Genomic DNA, 24,704 nt, shown 5'->3' with positions numbered 1-24,704 from the left:
ATAAATTAGGAATTTGTTATGGATGAAACAAAAAATGAATGGCAAGATGGTTCAGGTATCCATAATAAATATATAACATTATTGGTTTGATAAAACAAATATAATAAATGTATTATTTTTCAGTGTCCAAACATGGCCCAGAAGATATATCTATGAAAGAGAATAATAAAAACTCATCCTCTAGCAAATGTAACAACGAAAGCATAAAACTTAAGGTAACTATTTTTATAATAGTCTCAATGATAAGGTAGGGTGATCGAATAATGTAAATGACCTAATTGAGGTGTGTAACGTCTATGATTAAAATTGATCTCATCACGATGCAATTGGTTAACACCCAAACTTTTAATGTTTAATTATTATGTATTTATGTTTGTAACTTATATCTTATTATTCATGTTTTAGTTTATTGCACTGAAATAATTGTTTTTGGAAGTAGACGATAATTTTAATGTTAAAATATCACTTATTTAACATATGTAGGACTTATGACATAGATAGATCATATTGATGCTGCTTTTTTTAATGACTTAACTTTGCACACAACAATGTTTTAACCCATGACCTCCTATTTCACACCTTAATTACCTTACAATCCCACCAAAGTGGTAATGGCACGTTGATGGTACTAACTAAAATTTTTTAATAACAATGAAAACAATTAATGTAATAAACTTTTGTAAAATATTACACGAATAAGAAAACTAGCATAAGTATTATACACTATATCACGAGAGGATTGATAAACAAACATAAACAAATATCATGTCGCAAACAGTCGTTGCCGTAGAATCGCGTGGGTTTCATTTTCATATTAGTAAATATAATAACTTTGAGTGAAAAAATATGTTTATCAAATGGTCGAAAAGAAAGGTGCGAGTAATTCAATTGTAAATGCATTAAATTTTTAATGAAGTATAGATAACGTATTATAACGAATAATAATATTTTTATTCAAATTGAAATACTTCATATGCATTCCAATTCAATTTCCAAGATGTAAATAATATTATATAATTTTAGCAGTTTCATTTAGTAAATAATATTTAGGTATTTGAAAATTCTACTTTTGTCAAGATGTAAATAGTTAATTACCAAGATGAGATTATGGGTTAAAAAAGCGTGTAGGTGGATGGACTCATCAAATTTCCATTGATGAACCGAAATCAAAAATCAGAAAGAATACTCCAAAGGGCCCCAACGACTTCCTATCTACATATATGGGTCCTTTTTATTAATTATTATGTCATATTGGGTGATTTTACATTAAATGGGCATGGCATATCTCATTGAGATCAATTGGATTAGACGTGTGTAAACCGGGTATTTTCTTAGGAACCAGATATTTTTTTGACTAAATAAGAACTGGAACCGACCCAACAGACATATATGGATACCTGACAAAACCGGATAAGGTATGACTGGGTATGGTTCCTACCCGAATACATGGTACAATTATAACAACCGTCACATTTTAGAGGGATAATATTCTATATTATTGTTAGGATTGTGTATATCTTTAGTTTGCTTATAGTCTGTTAATTATGTACGGTAAATGCCCACTTGGGCACATGAAATGAAAAACTTGGAGAAATGATGATCCTATAAAAGGGTCACTTTCACCCATTTCTCCAAATATAACTTCCTACAAAACTTCAACTAAATCTCTCTTCTGTGTTTGCAAAATTAAGATCCGAGTGTTGTTAGTGATTCCCGCTAACTAACAACACGAATTGATCCGAGTAAAATTGTGAGATCCATTATATAGGACCTACATTAAGTAATTATGCATCTCTTATACGTCATGGGTTTTGTTGAAATATATATGATTTCAGTTAACAGAAAACTAATATTAAAGAGTTTTCTATTTCTTGTTGCTGGTATATCAAAAATGACAGTTGAGATGTTGCCAGCTTATTGAGCAAGTGAAGTGGAGAAGGCGTCATGTAGCAGCAGTTGGGTCTCGTGTGTTTAAGCCACACCTAATTGCTTGTGTTTTAAATCTAAATAGACGAAGACGCGTTTAACTAACACCCAAATATATATGTTTTTCTAATCTTATATGTTAAAAACTTCATCTGAGCCGTCATCTTTATTTATTTGGCTGAGAGTTTCAAATACGAAATTATTTATGCATGTAATAGATTGAAAGGCTAAAGTTGATACATGCATCTTGATCTCAAATCTACTAGCGATTCATTTCGTGATAATGAGTTGACGAAACGTAAAAAATCAACAAGTTACAATACATAATTTATGCATGAGAACTCAACGAATCCAGTAACCCACTAGTTATTTAGTCTAGTGCAATATAAGATAAAGCATCTAAGAATCAAAACTAGAATATAACATATTAACATTTGAAACGCATTAATTCTTTAATCAACCATAAACATAGTATAGAATACTCAATTTTCATTCTACAACTTTCCATATACCGATAATTTGGAGTTTTCTTTCTACAACTTTCGATATACTAATAATCAGCAGTTTTACTTCATTCCAACACATTTATGCAAGCATCGGCAACTTGTTTGTTTCATCCTCCATTCCATTCAAGGTGTCATATAATGGTGTGTTTAATGTTTCTGGCAAGAAGAGTGTAAGAATACCGCCCACAATTCCACATGCCCCAAACACCATAAACGAAAGACTAGCATCCATTACTACCACGAAAGGTACTAGCATGGCTCCTATTTGTCCCACTTGCCTTGCAGATCCAAGCGCCGCATTTCTGACTACAGTTGGAAATAACTCCATTGCGTATACGTACAACAAATTATAAGTTCCGGCCATTCCAAATATTCCCAAAACTCCGCACATTGTTCTCAATACCTTCCAATTCCCTTGGCTTCCCATCAAGCTGCCTATAAGACAAAAGATCCCACTAAACCACTGTGTTCCAACTCCTAATGGCTTCCTTCCAAACCTATCTATTAATATTGCAGTCAAAAGATATGCTGGCATCTCTGCAGCGGAATTGAGTAGCACACTAAGGTAGATATTGGTTTCAAGGTTTGTGGCATTTAAGTTTAGTCCAAAGTACACACACGCACTAGTAAAGTTGATTACCATAAGAAGAATCAAACGTTTTCTTGTTAATGGTGACTTGATCACGTCTAATACTGACCCCGTGATAACTTCATCCATACCAATTTCTACAGTACTCCTTTGATAACAACTCCTGGCTTCCTTTTCAAGGACAAGGTACACATTTTCAGGGAGGTTTTTTCCATTTGATTTAGCAATCTTGTGCATGATTTTCATAGCTTCATCAGTTTTACCATGAACAAGGTACCAACGAGGGGATTCAGAGATGAAAGGGAGCATGAAAACAAGAAAGATAATGGAGGGTATCGAAGAAGCAATGTAAAGAAAACGCCATGATTGAAATATGTATGCAATTCCTGAGAGAAGAGCTATCCCGGTTGAGTAAAAGTAGAAGGTGGACATGCCGGCAATACCTCGCATGCTAGGTCCTATGGGTTCAATGGCGAGGACGAAGGCACATACACCAACCCCACCGCTGCTGAAGCCAGTGAATAAACGGAGGACGACGTAGATCCAATAGCTAGGGGAAATGGATGTTAACAGGCCAAAAATGATGTTCATAAGGCATACAATCATGAGTGATCCTTTTCGTCCCAATCTGGTATCAGATAGGTGACCAAATACTCCACCAGCTACATAATAAAACGAACCATTTAATCTGTAGTCATTTAATAACTTTATTTTTCTGAACTAGATATGAGATATATATTGTTTCAAATAATAAAAACTTACCCCGACGTACAATGCATTCACTATTGTTTACTACTTTAACACATATATATTTCAAGTTAATTTAAATTAATAGGTTGACACTTATAAAAGAAGTAGTTGCTTGGAACAATTGTTGTAGGTTTAAGGCGTGTGCATCATTTTATGACTTTAATCAACAATTGTGTGCATCATTTTATGACTTTAATCAACAATTGGATACGACAAAAGATGCTTCTACAAATAACAAGTTTTTGTTTTAATAAGTGAAAATGATGTGTGAAAATTAGTTCAACTGGATTGGAAATCATGTGTGAAAATGATTATGAAATCAGACCAGATGATTCCTGTATGTAAGGATTTAATCATCATATTATTGTCCGCGAGCTTCTGTAACTATGTTACTACTGAGCTTATGTAACTCTGTTGATAACAAACTACACCAATCTATAATTGTTTTGCTACCGATTAATAACAACTTGCTACTAATATTCAGTCACTATAAAACTCATTATGAATGCTACGGATTAGCGAGACCCTCGCCAAGGATGTTGCCCTAGACCTTGCTTGGGCGATGCCCCCTTGAATCTTTAGTTTCAATGGCCTCATAACTTGGATTATAGTAGGCTTGGATAAGTGATTTCTCATATGGCCACATAGTTTGTATTAATGTATATGTTGGGTTTAATGTGGAGACTTGATTGTTTTGGGTCCGGTTAAAGAGAACTATGGAGCAGGAAATTAGAATATCAAATGGGTTGACCCACATTGTTTTAATTAAGCCCATATTAGTTTTCTTGGTGAACAAGTAGAAAACCCTAATCTTGTATATATATATATATATATATTTAGCATTGTACTTGTAATTCCTCATCACGAGTGAGGCAGAAAGCAATAACAAAGTATCCAGGTTGCAGCCCTTGGACGTAGGTCAGCCGGCCAAACCACGTAAAATTTTGTGTGTTCATCTTCGTTTATTTTTTTCTCTTCCAAATTATTTGTGTTTGTGTGTGTTGCAATACCCGAATCCCAAACGAGTGGTATCAAAACCGTGGTTACGGTTACACACGGGAGAAACACCATAGCGAGAGGATAGTTTGGGTCAAATTAGGGTTTAGTGTTTTTGCAACCGGCCATCAACTCAGTGTTCGATTATAAGGTTCTGGTCTCATTATGTGAAGAGGTAGGTCCCAGCAGAGCCCAGTTGGACCCGCAAGACTCACCTTGAACAGGGACGTCTGCGCGGTTGGACCCGCAAGACTCACCTTAAACAGAGACGTCTGCGCAATTGAACTCGCAAGACTCCTGAGGGACGTCTGCGCAAACACCAACCGGATCCGCAGGACCAACCATGCTCAGAGACGCGACGTCCTTAGGCGCAGTACGCAAGCTGTTCCCGCAGGAAAAGCCTCCCAATGGTGACGTACTCCGCCTGTTCCCGCAGCTACGGATACTAGCCATCAGGGAAGGCTACCCGCACAGCAAGGCTACACGCACAAGGCACTAACTCTCAAATAATTCAGTAGTCACCTGAAGAAGGAATGAGCAAGCCGGGAATACTCCCGCACAAAGCCGGGAATACTCCCGCCCAAATGAGCCAGTCCGTACGCAACTGGAGGATCTTTTGTACTGTACCTGCCAAGGTATGAACAAAAGATCTGACCAAAGCGGCGACAGCTCACTGACAACAGTACGACGAGCAGCACGCTCTAGTACTTAAAGTCACTATCAGCCGCTGCCTACTCACCAACCCTCATCGTGGCACGTGCGTAGCCTGCAGTTGGTGGAAAAGGGAACAGTAAACAGCCGGCCATGTCACTATCAGCCGCTGCCTACCCACCAACCACTAGCATGGCACGTGCGTAGCCCACAGTTGGTAGAACAAGAATATTATACAGCCGGCTGTACCTTCTTGGACACCTACCTTCGGCTATAAATACCCTAACACATTGGAACGGTATTATCATCTTATCATCTTCTCTCTAGCTATTTTTCTTAATATACACTTATATTCAAGAGCAATCTAGTCTGATTCTCACGCCGGAGGGTGGTCACAAGGAGGTACCCCCCTTCTCAGTGACGAGCTCACGGTGTCTGTTTTGCAGGTTGTCAGAAGAATAACCATCTTGCCAGACCTAACCCTCGTGGGAAACATCTACTTAACCCCCAGATTATCCGTAATCTGCCCGGGGTCACTTAGTGTTTCTTCATTGGCGCCATCCGTGCATAAAAGCTAGAACTTATTCTTTTTCAGTTTTTTCAAAACTTCTGGAAAGATGGTTAAGGTTACTCCGGTGCCAAGGCCAGCGAGTGACCAAGAAACCCCGGTAACCACAACCCCAGCTAATGGGGGGAACACCGGCGAGTACACAATTTTTACGAACACTACCCCGGTTACCCAAGCCGGGGCAAGTGCAGTAAACAATCTGGGACAAGCCGGTTACACAAATTTTACGAACACTACCCCGGTTACCCAAGCCGGGGCAAGTGCAGTAAACAATCTTTCACTGGGATGCACCGATGCCCAGTTGGAGAGACAACAGACGAGGCTCCCCCGCCAAACACTCAATCAAGTTAAAGCGTGGGCCGAAGCACGTCAGAAGGAATTCCAAGCTGAGTTGGATGAACGCTTGCGTTCACTCCAACAGGCTGACGAATTCGGAAGCACTCAACAGATCAACATAAGCAGTGAGTGGGAGTACTCGGACGATGATCGGGAGGAATCCGACACCGACGCAAACCCTCGCCATAGAGCGAAAGGGAAGCATAAGGAAACGGACTTCCAACAGAGAAGGAATTTCGGAGAACCTTCAAACCAAGGAACGCGGGGGGAAACCCACGTGACTTCTCCAAAACCTTTAGACCAACTGCTGCAAATGCGGGAACGTCCAAGTTTGCAAGGGACATTGCGGAAGCAATCGCCCCGAGAAGTGACAAACAGATGTCCAACATCGGCACTTATGATGGTATATCCGACCCAGACGATCACTTGAACAGATTCATAGCAGGGGCAACCGTCAGCAACTGGACGGAACCCACGTGGTGTTATATGTTCCAGATGACGCTGGTTGGAGCAGCCAGAGCGTGGTTTGACCGTCTACCGGTCCACCACATCTACGATTGGGCGGACTTCCAGCAAAAGTTCAGCCAACACTTCAGTCAACAAAGAAAGTATACCGAAGAGCAATGGACGATCCTCAACTGCATCCGAGAGGAAGATGAGTCTCTACTAGACTTCATCACGCGCTTCAATTCAAAGAAGCTAAGTCTGGGCATTATTAGCGAAGATCTTGTTCGCGCTGCTTTCATCCAGGGCGCGAAGGACCCAGAGCTCATCCGCACCTTAACGGGTAAAGACGGCATGCCATCCACATGGGATGCCATCATGACAGCAGCTAAACGCTTCGCGGAAACGGAAAAGCAACTGGGTAGAGATCTTCCCCAGAGCACAAACCTCTACACCCAGAAAACAAGAGAAAACAACGTCCTCACCGCCCGACTAAACAAAAAGAGGAAGCTAGGCATTTGGCAGTCAAGGGTAAACTTTGACACCTCATCTAGCTCTCGCCCTCGGTTAGGCGGAAAGGATAACATGCAGTCGTCGAACCGGAACGTCAGATGGACGCCACTCACCAAAAGCGTCACCGAGATATTCGCCACCGAGAGACTCCCATGGCCAGAGGCTCCAATTATCCGACAGCGTCCAAACGCTGATCAAAGCAAATTCTGTGACTTCCACAGGACAAGAGGCCACACCACCGAGGAATTCTTAGACTTGAAGGACATCGTCGAAACATTTTTCAGAGATGGGAAACTCACGCACCTCGTGGCGTAATGAACGCTGAGCAGGCTAATGCGTGTAGAACCCCAGTTGGGGAAAACACGAATGAAACTGCAGCTTTAATGTTTGAGACTACATACTGCGTAAACAACGAGATTCCGAACCAGGTGAATATCGGCTCGAAAGGCTCGTTGACACTCCCATCCCAAGAACAGGGGAGTTCAATTACACAGGTTGCATGTAGATCAATTCAAAACTTGTAAAGAAAAGGCCTAGAGCCACTTCTAATGGAAATGATTCTCCTTATCACATTGACGCTGATGGTCTTACACTGATATGCCGGTATTCACCGCATAAATAAGTGGGGAAGTAAGTCGTTGCGTGTGGACGGCGGCAAAACCCGCATAAGCACAAAAAACGATAAAATTTTCTAACAGATGAGGACAACCTTCACGCAGGTCAGTTATAGGAGTTCGGTCATCCCACTAAATGAAAGTGCCGGTCCTACCCGCACAATCATGATAGAGGAAACTGAACATTAACCTATTGACAACCGCGCGTCGAAAGGTTTAACTTATTCAAAACACTGATATGCCGGTATTCACCGCATAAATAAGTGGGGAAGTCGTTGCGTGTGGACGGCGGCAAAACCCGCATAAACACAAAAAATGGCAAACCTTAACGCATGTCAGTTATAGGTGAAGATTGGTCATCCCATAAATGAAAGTGCCGGTCCTACCCGCACAATCATGATAGAGGAAACTGAACACTAACCTATTGACAACCGCGCGTCGAACGGTTAACTTATTCAAAACACTTGAAAAATTGCTAAGTTAAACTAAAGTATGCACGAGCGAATCATATATTGTTTATGCGGCAAAACAAGTGCCAAATTAACCTATAATATGCATGAGCAAGTCATATAACGTTTATAAAGCAAGTCATCCAGTGAAAGTGGCGGTCCTACCCGCACAAACATTTATATTTCATAAAAAATTCAAGCATTACAAGAATGGCCGGGTATCTACCCGCCTACAGAAATATAAATCTATCCTAACGGTGGGAAGGGATCTCAAGGTTCAAACTTCAGGACCACTCCCTCCAAACCCACTTGTACCCGCACCATCAGTTGGCTGTGGCGGTTCAAGAAAAGTCTTGAGAATGGTTAGCCCATCATCAGCAGCAGCAATTTCGTTCACCTTCTCCACCACCAGATGCGGGAAGGCAGCATAATGGTTCACTGCTTGGTCATAGGCAGCTTCAGTGTCCATGTCATAAAGAGGGAAGTTGGAAGGCGGGAATCCCTTCTCAACAAACCCCAGACCAAGCAAGAAACCAGCCTTTTCCCCATCCTCATGAGAAGCGTTAAGGGCTGCGCTCATGGCATCGTCATAAGATGTGTTCGTGAAGATCCGATGCACAACCTACAAGAAAAAATATATCAAACCTTTTCCAAGTACAAAGAAAAGCGTAAAGATGTTATGAAGCTAACCAGAGCCTCTTGAAGGGCAGCTTGAGCTTGGTTACGGGCGCGTTCGGCTTCATTTTTGTTAAGGTTGGCAAGCAACACTTCCTTAGCAGCAGCCTCTTCAACGCCCTTCAGCTTACGCTCAGTATGGTCAAGCATACCCCTCTGATCCAAAATCTCTTGGAGCTTCTTGGCGTCTTCCATGGCCAAGGCATCATGAGTCTGCTGGAGCTTCTCTAATTTGGATTTAAGTTCTTCAACTTCAGTGCATAGAGGCTCAGCAACAGCTTCAGCCTTGGTGGCCCTCTCAGTTGCGTTCCGTGCAGTTTCCTTAGCCAACCGAAGCTGTTCGTTAACAGCTTGGGCAGCCTTGGAACGAGCCTCGAGACGGGCCTGAACTTCAGCCTCGAGGGCCTTGAAGGCCTTTTCCTTTTCCGCAGCAATTGCGGAAAGTCTCCTGTTCTCCTCCCGGATAGCCCGCGCCTGAGCCACTTCTTGGATACGCGCAGCCTTTAACTTGTCGTTTTCATGACAAAGCAACTCGACGCGCGGCTGCATCCGGGCAAGGAGAATCCGAAGCTCATTTGTCAGCCTACCCTCCTGCTGCATCCGGGCAAGGAGAATCCGAAGCTCATTGGTCAGAAGAATAACCATCTTGCTAGACCTAACCCTCGTGGGAAACATCTACTTAACCCCCAGATTATCCGTAATCTGCCCGGGGTCACTTAGTGTTTCTTCATTATGCTTACATCCAAACAAAATAAAAGGAAAAATTTGGAGTTTCATTGTTCAGTGCCTTTTTCATTTGTAAGCCACTGCCACCATATAAATTATTGTGTTCTTTTCTTTTTGTATTTGTGGAAGAAACGCTACTGCCACCATTGTGATTTGTGTGTTGGATCACAATTTTTTTTTGTCTCATACGTAAACGTGAAGTCAACAAATAATACCATGGTGGCAATTCTATTTTCAATGAAGAAGAAATCGATCAGGTGTATTCTTTCTCTGTTCGTCTTTTCAGTTTCTTGATTAAGGTTTGTTAATCGATTTTGCATCGGGTTTTAGTTTTGGTTTAGGCTTCGGGTTTGATTATCGGGTTTTGACGTTTGTCGGGCAGTGTAGCCGGGTGGTTTTGTGGTGATCAGGTGGGGTTATTTTGTTTGTCCGAGATTATTTTTTCTATTTTGTTACCGAGATCAAAATTCGGAAATTCTCAGTTTGAGATACTGGCCGAGAGCGGGAAACTTTAGATTAAGAAGTTTGATGGTAAAGACTTTGGTTGGTGGAAAATGCAAATGAAGGATCTGCTAGTTCAGAAGGATTGGACATGGTATTGGGTGAAAGACCGGAGAAGATAAAATCAGATGAGTGGGAGACTTTGAATAAGAAAGCCAAAGAAGTTGTTAGATTGTCGTTATCGAAGGATGTTGTATTCAACATCTTGAAGGAAACCACAACGCGTGGGATAATGAATTCTTTGTATAATATGTATGAAAAGCCTTCGGCAGCTAATAAGGTATTCATAATCCGTGAACTGGAGAACATGAAGATGAAAGAAGGAAGTTCACTTACAGTACACATCAACAAATTAAACTTGATTTTGTCAAGACTTGGGTCAGTTAGTATCAAATTAGAGGATGAGGTTCAGGCTCTACTACTGTTATCGTCCTTGCCTGATAGTTGGTCAGGGACTGTTACAACGATTACTAGTTCTACTAGTGAATTCACTTTTGATGGGATTCAAGATCTTATTTTGAAGACGCCAGGCGAAGAAATTCCGGTGAATCGTCAAATGAGTTAATGTTTGTTGGCAGAGGAAGGAAAAATAATAGAGGTAGTGGGAGCGGGAACATGAAAAGCAGTCAGTCTAGGACTCGGAAGGATGTGGTATGTTGGAACTACAACGAGGCATGACACTTTAAGATTCAATGTTTGAATGATAAGAATGAAAAGAAAGAAGTCAACACTACAGAAGAATACTTAGAGGATGAGGCTTTAGTTATTAGTGTTGAGGATAATGTTGATTTTTGGGTGATGGATTTTGGTGTTTCATTTCATGCTTGTAACATCCGGCCCCTCGCACCACCAATATTGTCCGCTCTACCCACGAATAGCTCACGGATTTGTTTTTGGTTGCCCAGATGGAGACTTCCCAGGAGGCCACCCATCCTAGTACTACTTCCACCTAAGCACGCTTAACCGTGGAGTTTTCATGTGCTCCACAGCTAACTAAGCCCAAAACGCGTTGGTGATTTAAGAGGCAGGACATTTACTTATTAACCAAGGATCTCTCTTGTCCACGGCCAATGTGGGATTTTCCTAAGAGTGGGACGATGTTGCGTTTGCCAAGGGTGTTACAAACAACCCCCCTTTGGACTCATCGTCCTCGATGAGGCGTGTCTCATCATCCCGAACGGCACAAGAGTGTCTCTGATACCACCTGTAACATCCGACCCCTCGCACCACCAATATTGTCCGCTCTACCCACGAAGAGCTCACAGATTTGTTTTTGGTTGCCCAGATGGAGACTTTCCAGGAGGTCACCCATCCTAGTACTACTTCTACCTAAGCACGCTTAACCGTGGAGTTTTCATGTGCTCCACAGCCAACTAAGCCCAAAACGTGTTGGTGATTGAAGATGTAGGACATTTACTTATGAACCAAGGATCTCTCTTGTCCACGGCCGATGTGGGATTTTCCTAAGAGTGGGAAGATGTTGTGTTTGCCAAGGTTGTTACAAACAACCCCCCCTTTGGACTCATCATCCTCGATGAGGCGTGTCCCATCATCCCGAACGGCACAAGAGTGTCTCTGATACCACCTGTAACATCCGACTCATCGCACCACCAATATTGTCCGATCTACCCACGAAGAGCTCACGGATTTGTTTTTGGTTGCCCAAATGGAGACTTCCCAGGAGATCACCCATCCGAGTACTACTTCCACCTAAGCACGCTTAAACGTGAAGTTTTCATGTGCTCCACAACCAACTAAGCCCAAAACGCGTTGGTGATTGAAGAGGCAGGACATTTACATATGAACCAAGGATCTCTCTTGTCCACGGCCGATGTGAGATTTTCCTAAGAGTGGGACGATGTTGTGTTTGCCAAGGGTGTTACAATGCTACCCACTGCAGTGAAGCATTGTAGAATTTGAAGAAAGGTGATTTTGGTAAGGTTAGACTGGCGAACAATGATGTTCTTGATGTTACGGTCATGAGGGACATGAATTTAGTTACTTCAGCTGGTTCATGGACCTTGAAGGATGTCATAGTTATTCGAAGCTTAAAGAAAAAGTTCATATCTGTCGGGCAGTTGGATGAACAGGGACATGAGGTTAAATTTGGGACGGGCAGTGGAAAGTTGTGAAGGGAAATCTTGTTATCGCTCGATGAAGAAAGGGGGGTTCGCTGTATACGGTCAGTTTATCGTCTGAGTCTAGTGGGTAGAAGAAGATTTGTTTTGCAGGAAATAAATCCAGAGCCACATGTCAGATTCAGGTTGAACATGCTAGAAGAGGTTCAGAAAAAACAGTCAGGGGTTTTCGTGGTAGTGGGAACATTGGCAGCCAGTTAGTCAAAGCTTTAGCAAGAGTTACCAGACAGTGGGTTAAGAAAATCAGCATTTCAGCGGTTAATATCTCTCTAGAAGATTACTTGCTTAATATGAAAAGTGTTGTTTGTTCTCAAGGTATTCCGGGATTCGGCAGTTCGTGTAAGTGGGAGCCGGTAGAGACAGAGAACGAGTCGGTGGCAGTTGTAGCCATGACTGATGTGTTGAAACTCGGGGGAGCTTCAACGGGCGTTCAGGTTAACGGATGAGAAGGCTGATGCAACCCAGGAAGACGAGAAAGATTACAAGAGGTACAAGCGAACATCGATAGACAGTTTGAAGATTATCAAGCCTCCAAGTGGGAGATTGTTGGGTTTAATGTGGAGGCTCGATTGTTTTGGGTCCGGTTCAAGAGAACTATAGAGCATGAAATTAGAAGATCAAATGGGTTGGCCCACTTTGTTTTAATTAAAGCACATATTAGTATTCTTGGTGAAAAAGTAGAAAACCCTAATCTTGTATCTATGTGTATTTAGCCTTGTACTTGTAATTCATCATCACGAGTGAGTCAGAAAACAATAAAGTATCCTGGTTGCAGCCCGTGGACGTAGGTCAGCCGATTAAACCACATAAAATCTTGTGTGTTCATCTTCGTTTATTTTTTCTCTTGCGATTATTTGTGTTTGTGTGTGTTGCAATACCCGAATCTCTAACAATATATTTTGATTTCGTATATGGTCTTCAAGTAAATCCCGATACCAAAATAGTTTGATGGCATTAAAATCACCGATAGTAATTGGAGATTGACTGGGAAAGTTTGGATGAAGATTATAAAAATTATATCTAACATTTTAATATTGTTTTTCTCACTCAGCTTTTATAGATTTATATTGTGTGTTTTTCAGAGTTTTGTAATAACGCAACATGAGATGAAAAGTATGATAAACATAATTAAAAATTATAAAAATGTATAAATAAGCTTAAAGTTGCATATTTAAATAGTCCTTTTGATGTAAAAATACCAAATTGTATTTGACTGAACTGAAAAAGTTAACTTGAGTTGGCTTAAAGGAACTAATATGTAACAAAACACTTATTGATATAATACATATACTATTAAAACAACATATTCTAGCTCTTTTCTATTGGTTGATTTTATTACTTTCCAAAAATAACGAACATTTTTAAAATTGTAAGTTTATTATGGTATTGGTTTCAATGTTAATCGATTAGGGTACTTGGAGACTTGCAGCTGATTAAATATCACTAGCCCTTATCTAATCAACTTTTATTTTAATTTTTATTTTATTTTATGTGCCAAGTTCTAATTGTATATATTTTATGCTCAAATAAAGTTTTAGCATATATTACCCATTATGAATTTTTCATATAATCTTGAACAAATACTTTTATGGTTCTAGGTATATCACAAGATTAAATTTTGATGTTCATTCATATATTCGTATATGAAACGTCACATGATATATTAGGGCATAGTTGTTTTCCCTACGTTTAATTGTTAAATGGTCCTATATGTTTATTTACTTTTCTGATGGTCAAACATTAAGTCTACGCAAGTTTCTCTCTCTCTCTTTTTTGGTGGACTTGGTTATAAACATAAGTTACGACAGTTTCAGATAAATTAGGGCAATGGACGGAAGGACAGGAGCATATTAATATGTAACTCTTTCTATATCTTATGTATTTGGTCATTCTAATTCAGTTGTCGAGATATGTGGTTTTTTTACTGATTTTCTGTTCGTATATATATTGAAGAGGGAACAGTGATTAGCAACTATGGGCATATCTTTAGTCTCATAACACATCTACAAAAGTTGCTCTTGTATTAATCTAAATGGAAATGATACCAACCTTCTTATGAAGTTTATACATCGACGCTTGTTATGGAGATCACAAGTTCTTTTATTTATTCGATTGTAGTTACAAATTCTTCATGTCGACTGTCGAGGCGCGTATTATGGAGATCACAAGTTCTTTTATTTATTCGATTGTAGTTACAAATTCTTCATGTCGACTGTCGAGGTTGCCCTCAGGCCAACAAAGTAAGTTATACTTTGCATGCTCTTGTGTTTTTTGTATCTCATTGTTTGGGGTTTAATGATTTTTAATTAGTGTTATATTATTTTGATTTAAGGTCTTGAAACCGCAGGTTAAATTCATTGGTAAAAAAATATTTGGCAACTTACAATAGTCAGTAAACAAGCAGACCCTCACATGAGAACGTCAATATTTATCCAAGTTATAATGATTGTTACTGGTTACAACTTACAATATTTATTTGTTATCAACTGTATGATTTGCTCATGATCATAGGGTGGTGTTTAACATATTTGATGTGAGAATTTGAAATGTTATGAAAGATTTCAAGGGAAGCGCAAATGAATTTGCATTTGGAGGACATGGCGGTTTTGCTTGGGGGTGGGGGGGGGGGGTATATTCAGGTAATAAATTTGTGAGGTTCATTTAACTCTCACGTGCTTCTTTCATTTGTAATTAAGTGAGGATGAGGGTCACAGTTAACATCACACAGAAGATTTGAAAGGCCATTTGTACGTCACAAGTTGCCAAATTGTAGTCGGGGAAAGTCTATATCTCACCATTTATCTAGATGGACCACCAAAGGTATATCTAACTTAATGCACTATTGTTTATTAATTTACTTCTTAATAAGTATCTTGAAAATAATAACTATATGTTTCAAAACCTATTTAATTTCTGAATGTTGATTGAAGATGAAACAGAGACATATGTGTGAATTAAATGATCAGTGAATGGTTATTTACATGGTGAACTTTACTCTATTAGATTGTAAACAAGTTGCTCAATCAAATGTTTCAAAATTCAATTGGTTGTAAATTTGATTATAAAATAGTCAAAAATGCAGTGTTTTAATAGTTGTAAACGAGTCAGCTTTTAATTTTGTTTTTAGTTTATGCAGATTATAAGTTCAAGATTTGAAGATGCATTACTGGTTCGATGTTAACTTTGCTGCTGAATTTCGCTTCGAGTATCTATTTCGAACACTCATTTCTGGTTGAGTATTGAAATTCAAAGACGCATTCGATTGGTTCTAATTTTGAATACTAATTGTCAAAAATGCTAATTGCTGTTTGAAATCATGTGTTTATTGGATGATTTATATTTTTCCACACATGACGTCGATCTACGGGTCAATAACCTATTATTAAAGATAAAGAAAGAAACACGCTATTATGCATAAAGATTAATGACGTTTATCCACACACCTATCTAGTACTGTCCATCACATGATGCCATGCGTGATGGGTATTTTTTTTGTCTTGACAAACATAAATTTTAGTCTGCATCATTCATTTAATCTTTGATGGATATATACAGGGACATAATGTTGTAGATAAATTAAGAAGTTAAATTGTCTGGAGGGAAAAGAACAAATTAGAGTTGGGCTATGATGATAACGTTGCCTTAATTAAAGAAAAGAAATCATTTATAAAAAAATAAATAAATAAAAGAAAACAAAACAAAAGAAGAGTCAAGTTGCAAAGATTTTTGGTGTACAAAGTATATTCTTTCTTTTGGTTGCTTTTGATGGGGTAAGTCATAAGTGTCATCCGAACCAATATTGGTTCGGAAGATAAAAAAGTAAAGCCAAAGAAATGACTGACAAATACATCACATAGGATGGAAGAATAGCCATCCGAATTAAAGATGGTGGTCGGGACTTATGAGGAATTGATCATGCATATAAGAACATTTACAATCATAGCGAGTGAGATACGTACTATAGTGTGTACCATTCATGACATAGTACTAATACATTGGTGCATTACTAGAAGGACCATAGTTTAACCATATAACTACGATAATCACATTAAATGGCATTTTGGAGCAATGACCATATATGTTGCCAACAAAGTTAGCATTGAGTTCTAATATCACATCAAAGGTTGATAAATGTAAAATGAGACAAAAAGTTTGGGGGAAATTTATGATTTGATTTCGTCAACTTGAAATAGACTTACAAAGCTGTTTATATATAAAGATTAATGATGTGGCTTGAAAAATTATGAATAACAACGCACTCTTCTTAATTAAGTAAACATACTATCTTACTAATCTATTAAATTAATACAATTTTGCTACATGTCTTTCTACTAGGGTGTCCACCTAGGCCTTCATGTCATCTCATTTCCATTCTAAGACTCTCTAATATGATGTCATGTGACATCTCACATACTATTTAAACCTTATAATTTTCCATCATCATTTTAATCATTTTAATTTCTCTCTCTCTCTCTCTCTCTCTCTCTCTCTCTCTCTCTCTCCCGCCCTCTCTCTCTCTCTCCGGTAATTTCCACCATCGAGATTAATCGTTTTCCGGTAATGGCCAACAATGTTATTTGATTTTCCGGCAAGGTAATATCTTTTCCGGTAAGGTTTTCCGATATGGTTTTATATTTATTTTAATTGTTATATGATTTTGTAATAATCTCTTTAGGTTGTATATCAAAATCTAAAATTGAATTGATATTTTGAAGTTATTACGGTTTTCCGGTAAGATTTTTGTTTTCCGTTTTTGTTTGTATTTAATCTCTCTCTCTATCTCTCTTTCTCTCTCTCTAACTCCACCATCCACCATCTTCTATATTCCGGTAATGTAGATCGAGATTAATCGTTTTTCGGTAAGGTTATATATTATACTTTAATGCCCAACAATGTTATATGATTTTCCGGCTATGTTATATCTTTTTCCGGCAACATCATATTTAATTGCTAGAATCTGAATAACATACACATATGTAAGAATATTTTCCATATATATGTAAGTTTAAATTTTACACAAGGAATTGAATAAGATTTTGTCTTTCTAAAAGACGAAGTTCAAGTCGATGGTCATAATAAAATATATAATTTAAAAGTAGAGCAGAGTACGTATTAGTAGATTTTACTTAACTATCGATATATTTGATAGCATCCGATTCATCAAAGCATAAATATATTAGAGAGAATGAGTAAATCTTTGGGATTGTATTTTCAAATAGCAAAGGTTTGAAAAGGTGTACTTTGTGTATTATGCTCTTCACACTCTAATTATAAATCAAATTCCTTTAATATATTTACAATATTATCAATGAGTAATTTAAACCACCCATTAATTATAATCATTGGCTTGGTTCAATAGATTAAAAAAATCATTTACTTGGATAGATTAACGTTAGTTTTTCATGGTGTAATTATGCTGCCATATTTAAGTTAAATTTGAAATTTGTAAATGGTAAGTCAATATTCTAAAACGTCTAAACTTATCATCATTACAATTTATTATTTTCTAAAACGATTTGATTTAAAAAGTTTGAATTTCCAGATTTAAATTAAAGTTGATTTTTTAATTTAATTGCTGGTCAAACGTTTAAGTTGGTAAGTTAAACGATTTGATTTACAAATTTTAAATTTTCAAACGATTTGATTTAAAAAATTTAAATTTCCAAATTTAAATTAAAGTTGATTTTTTTATTTAATTGTTGGTCAAACGTTTAAGTTGGTAAGTTAAACGATTTGCTTTAAAAAGTTTAAATTTCCAAACGATTTGATTTAAAAAGTTTAAATTTCTAAATTTAAATTAAAGTTGATTTTTTTATTTAATTGCTGGTCAAACGTTTAAGATGGTAAGTTAAACGATTTGATTAAAAAGTTTAAATTTCCAAATTTAATTTAAAGTTGATTTTTTTATTTAATTGTTGGTCAAACGATTAAGTTGGTAAGTTAAACGATTTGATTTAAAAATTTTAAATTTCCAAACGATTTGATTAAAAAGTTTACATTTCCAAATTTAAATTAAAGTTGATTTTTTTTATTTAATTGCTGGTCAAACGTTTAAGTTGGTAAGTTAAACGATTTGCTTTAAAAAGTTTAAATTCTAAACGATTTGATTTAAAAAGTTTAAATTTCCAAATTTAAATTAAAGTTGATTTTTTTATTTAATTGCTGGTCAAACGTTTAAGTTGGTAAGTTAAACGATTTGATTAAAAAGTTTAAATTTCCAAACTTAAAATAAAGTTGATTTTTTTATTTAAATGCTGGTCAAACATTAAAGTTCAATTTAACTTTAAGTTGAACTTTTTAAATAGCTGATTAAACACACATTCATAATGTCTAAAATTACCATAACTAAAATTTATTATTTTTAAAACGATGTAATTTAAAATTTATAAATTTCCAAATTTAAATTAAAGTTGAATTTTATGAATTACTGGGTAAATATTTCATAACATGTAACATTATCACAATTAAAATTTATTATTTGTAAAACGAATATTAATATTTAATTTTCTCATTTCAGGTTATGTTCCCAACTTGATATAGCTAATTTCATGGGTTGAAGATTTGTTGATAAGATATCTTATTTTTTGTTTAATATTGATGTATATTTTTGTTATTATTCATGTATTTATGTATTTTTTCACAATTAATGTAATTTATTTGATTTTTATATAATAATCATATATAGTTGTTGGTTTTGTCCATTTAATATATTTTAATAACAACCGATGTATTAAATAAAATATATATTTTTGTATCTTATATTTATCTATTTATTAATGATAATCTTTATAATTTATAATAATTATTATAATTTTAGTAATTTTGTTATTATAAATTTATTACCTTTTCTAATTAGTTGTTACATCTTATTTTGACATAAATAATTACATTTACTCCTTACCATTTTTATATTTTAATATATTTGACTTAAAACATTATTATTTTATTATATTGTAAGATACATTATATTTTCCAAAATTTACACATTTCCATCTTTTTTGTTTGACCAATGTATATGAGGCATAAATGTCACAATTAATGCTAATGGGTGTCATCATTTGGTTATAGAAACTGTAACAATTAATGCACTATAAAAATTCGAAATATTATTTGAATTTGAATTCTAAAAAAAATATATTACAGTTGGTTATGGAAAATTTTTGTTTTCATTGTCAATATTTATTGTTTATTAGTTTCCAATCTCCACAATTTTCCTATCTTATATGTTTGATCAATTTATAATTAGACATAAATATCACAATTAATGATAATGGGTTTTTAACAAAATTGAATGCATATTTCTTTGACTGTAATAAAATAATATTAATTGTGGATCTACTAAAAAAGTAATAATTTCAAGATTACATTATGCCATGATTTTTGTAACATTTTTTGTATTTAGGATCTTTGACTATAACAAATTTCATTTAACAATTTTGGTAAACTGATTTATAACTTAAATAACAATTTATTATATTCTAATTTAATCAAATCATATAATAAAGTTTAAAGTCATTATTTATAATTATTACTTTTTATGCCATGATTTAGGATTATTTAAAGTCATTATTTATAATAATTTAAAGTCATTATTTAGGATTATGCCATGATTTTTGTAATATTTTTTGTATTTAGGATCTTTGACTATAACAAATTTCATATAACAATTTTGGTAAACAGATTTATAACTTAAATTACAATTTATTATATTCTAATTTAATTAAATCATATAATAAAGTTTAAAGTCATTATTTATAATTATTACTTTTTATGTGTATTCAAATTGATAATTCGAATTTCAAATAAATAAGTTGAGTATAATTTATTTATTTATTTTTGGAATTGACTATAATGTGGGTCGGTGTTTTCTAAAATTTTTAAAGTTAATAACTTTCTTTAATATTGTTGACCGACCATTTAATATATTCTAATTTAATTCATTTTCCTAATATATACTCAACATAAAATGTCAATATCTTAAATACGTGTTTATTACATTTTCTGTTGTACGGGATATTCATATACGTTCGTTAGTAATGTCTTTAATAATATTCTCATTTAAATATAACAATTAATTTCCACGTTTTTAATATATTTTTTTTATTAAAATACATGTATATATGGTATATATATTTTTGTATCATATTTTTTCACTATGTTATTTTGTTTTAATAAAAACAACTTTATTAATGTTCAAATGTTACTCATTATTAAATATATTTAATATTGATGCTAATGTTTTATTATATTTTCAAGTGGTGAAGCAAAATGAGTTTGTTTTGGTAGAATGTTTAAAGAAGTTGATGATGGTTTAATATGAAAGTACATGTTTATGTCTTTTGTTGATGTTTTTTGGTTGTTCGATGTACATTAACTTATTGTAACTTTTAACTTTTAAGATCTAGACAATGTAAATGGTTAACGTTTTGGTCCGAAAGTTTGAAGAAGTATTATGTTGCTTGAATTTATTATGTTTGTTATGTTTAAATTAACTTCCTGTAATTTGAAAGTTTTAATATTAAGACAATGTAAATCTATTACTTTTTGGTTGGTATGGTGATTTGTTTAGTGACAATGTAAATCTATTAAGTTTTAATAGTTTAATAAACATTATGTTTGTTTAAATTGATGTTTAAGTTGATTATATTTAGTGACAACTTATTCCACCTGCGTATCACGTAGGCATATACCCTAGTTTAATGACTATATCCTTAGTAACTTAAAAATGATTAATACCAATTGATTTGTTTTCCACTAAAATGTTAATCATAAATTACAAAAATTTGAATTAAAAAGTCAACTGAAATATTAAAATTTAACTAAATTCCTAAAATTGAGACAATATAAAATTAAACAATAACCATTAAATTTTGACATGATATATCAATTAAAGGGATTTCAAGCATTTGTTATACCGAATATTTTTATTGAAACTAACCTTTCACATTAATCTTTTAATATTTACTATATTTACTTTTTTATTATTCTCCTCATAAATATTATTTTCCATTCATGACTACTGATTATTTTTTTCTTTAATTTTTGTTAAAATTACTTTTACATCATTTCTAATTTTCCACAATTTTTCTGTTCATCTATACGTAAAGATAATTAAGTTATTTTCCGTTTAAGAGAACCATTAGTGAAGCAACTCCCGATTAAATAACCTGGGAGATGTAGAGTGGGTTAGGAATATCCACTTGAACCCAACGTAAAGTAGATTTGCCATCTTTTTTAACACCCACGTGAACACTTTGTAAATCGGTTTTGTTACCTTAATCCCTTAAACTCTTTGTTTACTGCATGCTTAACTTCTTGTGTTCTTAAGAGTTTACCAACAAATTTCATATTCTCACAAAAAATTATTCAAGTTTCATACTGATTTTGCATGATCAAATATATCTATTTTCCCAAATCTTTGATTAGTAACTTTATTTTCTCCCGTTTATTAATAATTAATCTCTGTTTGAATTTGAAAGAAAACTAATTCTAAACTGAATCCTATTGGCTCATGCGTCATTATTGATATTTACTCGCTGGCAAATGAAAAGACCTGATCCTGCTCATGATTTAAACCATACCCGTTGACATTTTCATTAAGAGAGAATTAGAAAAATTTTAATTAGCAGTCATGAAGGAATGAATGAAGAGATGATTTAAGAAAACTATAATATATGATAAATATTTATAAAAGTTTAATTTAATTAATATGAAATGGTAGTTTCAATAATAATATTTGAAATATTAAATACATGTACCAAGAGGGCATATATTAGAAAATCCTAATTATAAATAATAAGTGCATATGAGCTACGAAATTTTCTTATAAAAGTTTAAACCATGTTGCAAATTCTTTTCTATACGTACAATACTAACTATTTCATGCAATCACGACATAAGAACATAACTTAAAAGATATTGGGGGGATGTTACCTATCATGCTACCACAAAAGAACAAAGCTTGAACCAGCCCAACCTTGTATTTTTGTCCACACACTAGGCCCCACTCAGCCACTGTTGACCACCCTTCGCTACCGTCCCATCGCCATGAACCTGGCTCAAGCTCACAAACGCTCTTGACCGAATCCCATACACATCCAGAATTAGGTTCGCAAGCCCAACTGGGTTCACGGTCAGCAAAAATCATAACCATTGTGTGTAAGGCATCAAGTGCCCATGCCATACACGTGAGAACGAAATGCCTAAATTGCCAAAACCCAAACTCACCGCAATATTTGGTTAGCATCTGGTCAACAGAGAGTGTCTCGAGTGGTGGTTGCCCATGAATCGTAGTGGTGTGTGTTCCCACGAGAGGGAGGAGAGGTGACCGGAGATCATCCAACTCCTTTTTATGGGATGACATTAAGGTGTCAAAGTGGTACAAAATACTAAATGTTATTCTAGTTATAAAGGAGAAAGGATACGCAAGTGGACTATTTATAAAACAAAAAATATCGAAAATAAGCTTAAGATTAAGGATTGTAAATGTCTATTCACAATAATTATAATGGATAAAATACTAATTCAAATTGAATTGGAATACAAATGATGTTACTACACGAATATGATTATATAATTTTAGCACTTTCATTTAGTAAATAAGAGAAAAGATGGAATACGCAAATGCTTAATTATCGTACAAAATTGTACGCGACATCTGGGAGCATCGATCTACACCTTCGATTCAGTTGCAAGCGGTTGAGAAGATCCCATTTATTTTAAGCGAGAGGGGTACGATTGTCTTTTTGATTTGTAATCTAATTTTGGTATTTTGCGTATAAACGGTTACGATCCAGATTTTCGCTTAATCAAAATCAATTTCTTATTTACAAAACAATTTTTCTACCGAAAACTATCAATTGAGCTCTCTTGAGTACACGAACCAGTTGTTCAATTGATTTTCTGATTTAGGGTTTTGAAATCGAAGACGATCGTGAATGTAAGTTTTTGCTCTGTTTGAACTAATCAACAGTAGATGTATACTATGCTTATAATCGTGGCAGTAACCTGTATGTTAGTTTCTATGAGAATCATATGATAATTGATTAGTTTAGTTTGCGAGCGTGTTACGAGCGTGTTCATATTAGGAGTGTTTTAACATGGTTGATTTTGGGTGTTTATACTACGAGTGTATTATGAGCGTGTTAATATGACTGATTATAATGTTATAGAATATGAGCGTGTTATGAGTGTGTTAATATTAGGATTGTTAAAATGGTTGATTTTATAATATGAGCGTGCTTTGAGCGTGTAGTTTATGTATTTTTATAATATGAGCATGTTTGGATTACTTTTTGAGTTTTTTTTGGTGTTAACACGTTTGATTTGATGTTTGTGTAGATGATTCAAGTGTTTTGGTTGAAGGTCAAGGGGTTGATATCATTCCTGAAGTTTCTTTTTCTTAAAAACCTGTTAAAGGAATGATGTTTTCGTCAATTGATCAAGCATTTGATTTTTATAGTGAATATGCTAAAAAAAAGCTGGATTTGGGGTTCGCAAAGGTGGATCTTACCTGCATGATGGTGTACTAAAGACCAAGTAATTTACATGTTGTAAAGAAGGTCTATCAAAAATCATCCTCTAATGGAAGTCCATTATTATACAAGTATCTCTCCATCTTTGCTAGAGTTGTTGTTAGGTAGTTGACTGCAGGTGTTGTGACCGGAGCCCCAAATGGACCATATCTCTTCTGGTACTCATGTGTGTTAAGCATGACCAGAAAGGTGATTGGACCGTTGTATTGCTGATTGACATCATTCCATTCTTCCTTTTGTCATCTTCAGGTTTTCAATTACATAGCTGCACCAGTCCATATTTGGAATATCCGAGAGTTTATCGATTGCGGTGATGAATCGTTGGTTGATTGTTGATTTTGTTATGAAACCTATACATGTGTTGAACAACACTAGGAAATTAATCTTAAACAACTCACCAACTCCTTGATCTTCCGACAATTTCTCTCTCACATGCTTTATACTTATTCTTGTAGTCGAGAATTAATTCTTGAACAAATATGTAGTTTCATCGTCCTCCAATCTTGGTCTACTCCTGTCTAAAACTGGAATTTTACCTATTGGTATCCCCAACACTTCATGAACTTTGGCTGTGGTTATCTTAATAGCACGGCTGCCGATGTTCAATTCATTAAACTGGTGATCATAGTTCATCAACAACCAATGCCCTAACATTGATGGAGTTTGGTTTACTTGTAATCTTAATATTGACCCAAATCCCATTTTTTCCAAACAAACCTTTTGGTCAGAGTTCATAGCACTAATTGCATCCATAATGTTAAATAGTGCACATCTGACTCGTAACTTTC

General features: G+C 35.4%; 1 protein-coding gene across 1 annotated transcript; it reads right to left on the bottom strand.

Annotated features, from left to right (window-relative positions):
* Positions 1–2,493: 2,493 nt before the first annotated feature.
* Positions 2,494–22,919, bottom strand: LOC143529443 (organic cation/carnitine transporter 4-like). The gene is made up of 2 exons (XM_077025233.1): positions 22,316–22,919; positions 2,494–3,683 (listed from the first exon to the last, which is right to left on the bottom strand). The coding sequence occupies exons 1-2, from the start codon at positions 22,743–22,745 to the stop codon at positions 2,512–2,514; spliced, it is 1,602 nt and encodes a 533-aa protein (XP_076881348.1). The 5' UTR covers positions 22,746–22,919; the 3' UTR covers positions 2,494–2,511.
* Between the last annotated feature and the right edge of the window lie 1,785 nt (positions 22,920–24,704).

Source organism: Bidens hawaiensis, unplaced genomic scaffold (genome assembly GCF_021521415.1).
Source record: "Bidens hawaiensis isolate Kalapana, Puna unplaced genomic scaffold, B.hawaiensis_p1.1 tig00008542_1, whole genome shotgun sequence".
Classification (NCBI taxonomy): domain Eukaryota; kingdom Viridiplantae; phylum Streptophyta; class Magnoliopsida; order Asterales; family Asteraceae; genus Bidens; species Bidens hawaiensis.
The sequence above is the reverse complement of the archived record's forward strand: the minus strand, read 5'-3'. Positions and strand labels throughout refer to the sequence as shown.